At 39.7% G+C, this 5,366-nt stretch overlaps 1 protein-coding gene across 1 annotated transcript in view; it reads right to left on the bottom strand.

Moving 5' to 3' along the window:
- LOC101863362 overlaps nt 1-5,366 on the bottom strand; it is a gene marked incomplete in the record, with an annotated part of 88,148 nt that overhangs the window by 39,366 nt on the left and 43,416 nt on the right. The window contains 1 exon segment of the mRNA XM_013085627.2: nt 279-373. Within this exon segment, the coding sequence (XP_012941081.1) occupies nt 279-373 (95 nt within the window).

Raw genomic sequence — 5,366 nt, forward strand, 5'->3', positions numbered from 1 at the left:
AGAGGCAGAGAGACAGAGAGACAGAGAGAGAGACAGAGAGAGAGACAGAGAGAGAGACAGAGAGAGAGAGACAGAGAGAGAGACAGTGAGAGACAGAGAGGGAAAAAGAAAGAGAAAGAAAGAAAGGAAGAAGGACAGAGAGAGAAAGAGAGAGGTGGAGACAGACAGGCAGACAGAACACATGCAGAAAGATCAATTGCACTCTGAAGAAAAGTCAGACAGGGATAATGACACTCAGACGAGACGTAATATGAGCTATAATTTGTCGGAGGTCTAACCTGGTCTGTCAAGATCTCTGGTGGCGTAGAAATTGTAGGCTTGGTTGATCGAGTGATAAGGAGCTCCTGCCGGTGCGCCAGCTGTGGCCTCCGTGCTGGAGACATTGAGACAGAATAAGTGAGACATCGTGGGGAAGCCAGACGCTCGTCAAAATAATGGGATGAAAGAAATCAGCATTTAATGTTTAGCCCGTTCGGCAATGTTTATCAATTTCTTTCTTTTTACGTAGGCTGGGGAGAGGGGTTTGAGTCAACACCTTTTAGGTCTGCTTAAAAGCACGTTCTTGTATGTATTTTGCCGAAACACATTGATGTAAGACACACAGAATGTGCATTTGATGTTTCTAAGGACTCTCAAGCTTCAGGAATAACCATACTTTTGCGGCTATTTTTTAGCAAATTTTACTTCTGAAAGCGGGCGAACCCCACCTCTTTCAGAGGCAAATATCTCGAATTCTATTCAAGATATATTTGTATTCCCCCCCGAAAGCAAAACAAATGAACAAGGTTCAAGATGATGATATCCATAACTCTACATGCCCAAATATTGACGAGCGCCTGATTCCACCTCGTTGTGACAGAATTAGGTCGTCTTGACCCACATTGGTCAGAGCGGGGAAACTTATTTTGCAGGTGATAGGTTAGGGTTGTGGTGGGACGGGGGGATAAAGGGAAACAGGGGATGAAGGGAGAGGGGGATAAAGAGGGGATAGTGTTGTGGGGGTTATGAAGAACGGGAAAGTGAAGGGGTGGGTATAAAAGGGGGCTGAGATGGGTGGTGATGAACGGGGGAAGAGGTGAGGCACCGAAAGGTCTGTTTTTCGGCCATTTTGAAGAGTTTTTTTCCTAACATCACGTTCTCTACCTTTTGCTCCTAAACAATTATCTCTCACGGGCTGCAAATTTGAGCAGAATTGACCTCATTGTGTATTGCTAAGTCTCTTCGCGAAGCGTTTAAAATTTCCATTCTCGGAAGGGGGAGTTTATTTTTATCTTTTTATGATAAAAAAAGAGAATTCTACGCAAATCTCCAATGTGCTGCTGGAATTATGGATCCCACTTAGCATGGTTGGCCTGAAGAAGCAGCTCTCCTCGTAAAAGTATCTACATTATTTCAACGGGGACGTAAGACACTCAACAACATTCAACATTGAACATGCATAATATACCATGTTGACATTATACCAGGTTTTTTTTAACCTAATTTAATTTTTGCAAAAGTTTTTGAGATCTAAAATATCTCAATGGCCTTCATTATTTTCTGCAAACCTTTTCTTTACAGGTGTAACTCCTTTGTTAACCATTCAAAAAGCATGATTGCAAAACGCGGGGATATCTCATTAGATTTAAACAGAATATTCTGACACTTCTTGAGTTTCTTTGGAAGTGAGGATCAGATTTACCCTAGAAACGATGGAAATGTCTGATTAAATGCCAAAGCTATACAAAAATAATTAGGTTTACAGATTCTCATGAAAAAGGTATCTAAGATATTACGAAATGCTCGCTTTCAAAATGACTTTGGATATTATTCACTAAACTGCTGGGAATACGGTCGCTCTGACAAGCCTGTGTTTACCTACGTGCATTACATAATCACAATTATAGTTCGAAACCCAGGCATTAATAGGACCTAGGCAGGCCAGTCGTCCTATCATTGTGATAAATAGTTGGATTAAATAAAATAGGCTGTCACGATCTTAAGAATGTGATAGACCGGGGTGTGGCGTGTACTCGTGCTGGGCAGCCAGGTTCCCGATTATTGAAAGCTAAGAATCGTAGGAATCGACTCCGAACCCAATTGCATGTACTTAGTTTCTAATGGTGGGATTTCTTCAGGTGGTTACCTGGTGGGCTCGAAACATCTTCAGGATTTAGGATAACCTTGATTTCGGAACACTACAAAGCATCAACTTTTTTTGTTTTAAATACAAACTCTTAAAAAAACCGAATATTGTAATGATTAAAGTTACTGGTAACCGTTGGTTTACCTAAAAAGGAGTCGGAACATTTCTTCCGCTGCATTAATCGTGGGCATCGGTTCTGGATTCGCCCAGTTCTGGCGTGTACTGAGTAAATGCCGATTCACATGCAGAGGTGTGCGGCGACGGAACTGAGACGACATGGTGGAAGTTTCCGGAAATATCACATGATTGCGATGTTTGTGAGCGAAAGTGTAGCGGAGAGGTGTCCTTGTTTTGTTATACGGTAGCGTCACACAAGGATGGATTTTGCCGAACAAGTTCGATAAGTTTTTAATGAATTGCAGTTGAAAACTTCATTTTGCTCACTATTGGTGATCAATAAACCTTAGACAGCTAGACTCTTGATCTACAATCAATCTCCGCTTGCCGTCTGTCTGCTGGGATGCTATTTCCCACTCAACCCGGGTTGGCCGAGACGAGATCTTGACATTGCAGAATACAAAACAGCAAGTGTGACTTCAAAGTCAAATCAAGCTCTCGTCAATATGATAGGGTCGAAGAAACCCATATTTTTCCGATAGTTAGGCAATTTTTTTCGATTTTTCTTCTTCACGTTTCAAGTTAATTTAAAAACACATTTTTGAGTGAATGTTTATAGAAAGACGTAAATCAAATACAGAGAAAAATTGTAAATCTACTGTTTCCAATGGCACCCAGGCTTTGAAACTCATCAAACTTTGTGGCCATTTTACCGCTTACTTTACTATGGATGTCAAGCGATGTCCACTTCCTTCCTGCAAATATTTCTACTTCTGTACATGATAGATGGGTGGTGTTTTATCAAAAGCAAAACAAGTGAACAAGCTTTAGTTAAGATGATACCAATGATCCTGAATGAGGAAAAATTAAATAAATGATTAAATGAATAAAAAGTACAAGGGTCTAAAAATACCGTGTGGTGTCACAGTTTATAAAACAAACTAGATCTTTATATAGTATCTTTTTTTAACCCTTTCATTCTGACTCTCCAAAAATGAAGCATTGCAAATTAAAAAGTACCCCCCCCCCCCTTTCCCGTTATTTTGCGGATAGACGTCAGATATCAAATTAACTAGTCTTGTTTTCACAATCTCCTTTGAACAAAGCAACAACTTAAAACGGAAAATTATAATCATGTATGGAGAGTTATCAGGGTATGGAATTGTATACATTGTAGAAGGCTTGTAACTATATTATGTTTTATTAAAGTATCATGACACATTCCAAACGAGACTTTAAAAAAAATTATAAGGTGCATATCATTCATAAGCACTTTTGTAGAGTACTTGGTGAACATTTAGTAATGATATCTTAAGCACGACAGAACAATGGATAAATTCCATGAAATATATTGATACAAATAGGCCAGGAAAGAAAAGTAATCATTGAGAAGGGGGAAATAATCTGTAAAAAAAACAAACGTCGGGATGGGCAGAGAGCAAAGGGGCAAGGGGCATTAGGGTGGTACGATATTATGAAGAATAAAAGACAAATACAGTTTCTTTGAACGGGCTTATCTGTCTTCTTTGCGTACCCTTGCTCCATCTCAGGGGATGTCGACTGCTGGTTCCTCAACCTACTGTGCAACATATTTTTACGCATGTGACAGTTTTTCCTACTTGAAAGGGCCCCTTGCCACATTCCGATTTCGAAGGGACTATGTTTTTATACTGACTAGAGTATAGAGCATTTTCATGAGCAGGGCTTATGAATCCTACTTTTACTAGAAAGTTGTAAGAGTTGAAGAAAAGCTTGATATGGTTTCACAAAATGATGTGCGTATATATTGTAATGATAAAACGACAGGATGCCAGGGCTAAGGATGTAGAATTATTTTGCCAGATATACGGAGGGAATGTCATGTAGGCCTACTGGCCTTTGGAGAAGAACTAGAATTCTCCCTTGATTAAAAGAAAGTATGTTTTCTTACACAAGGTGTATTCAAAGTTACAATAGGATCGGTTCGCCAATGACGTAGGTTTGTTTCTTTAATCATACAAGATGTTCATGGTAGTGGCACTCCGATTCTACCACAGAGGTTTTTTTTTAGAAATTAAGAGATGAGCTTCAGATTTTCTTTTTCGTATTTCTGGATGCTGGGAAGTATAAGTGTAAAATATATAATAGCCAAAAAACAACAACCCAAACAAACAAACAAAACAAACCAAACCAAAACAAAACAAGAATAATCTCCCTAAAAAGGGGTTGAGGAGGGGGCGTGGGAGGGAGAGGTAATCTCTTTAGTCAGAGAAGATCCGATTATGACTAGAGGGAAAAAATAAGAGCCTGCAGCGAGAGCTTAGTGCAGCTGTCTTGTACTGACTCCCTTTTTATTCTCCCAGTTCTGACGTAAACAGCTCCTCTGAAAGCAATGAATACCAGTCGCGAAGAACTGGAGTTAAAACAAACTGACAAAACTCATTAACCATACATATTTTGAGCTCAAAGGAAAGAGTCTTCACCAGCCTTACCTGCTGCTGTGCTAGACACTTCTAAATATGGGAAATTGGAGTTACAACAAGAATAACATCGTCACTGTCACAAGCAATCCACTTAAGTCCAAATTTGGAAATTTTTCGATTTTTACACTCGCCCAAACCTCTCTCAAACAGGTGAACTTTAGTAAAATCACCGAAATACAGCTAAATGCTCTGAACAAAGCTTACAATTTTGTTGTTGCTTTTCATGATTCCTGATAGGAATAATACGCCGAAAACATTTTTGTTTTCTTTCTGATTTTTTAAAAAACATCCCAAACTGACTTTTCTGTATTACTTGTGTCACCGACGACATTCAGCCCGCTACATCCTAGGCAGACCGTAGACAATTCGGTACAAAGAGAATGCATGATATCTTTGGAGACGAGCAGCTCGCGACAGACTAGGTAGACTATGATACGTACAGCACCAAGGGAATGCATAATATCTTTGGAGACGAGCAGCTCGCGACAGACTAGGTAGACTATGATACGTACAGCACAAAGGGAATGCATAATATAGTTGGAGAAGAGGTATAAATAGTGTGTTTGTACTTGTGTGTGTGTATGTGTGTGTGTGTGTGTGAACATGAGTAAGTGTGTGTGTGTGTGTGTGTGTGTGTGTGTGTGTGTGTGTGTGTGTGTGTG

Source organism: Aplysia californica, unplaced genomic scaffold, assembly GCF_000002075.1.
Source record: "Aplysia californica isolate F4 #8 unplaced genomic scaffold, AplCal3.0 scaffold00391, whole genome shotgun sequence".
Lineage (NCBI taxonomy): Eukaryota > Metazoa > Mollusca > Gastropoda > Aplysiida > Aplysiidae > Aplysia > Aplysia californica.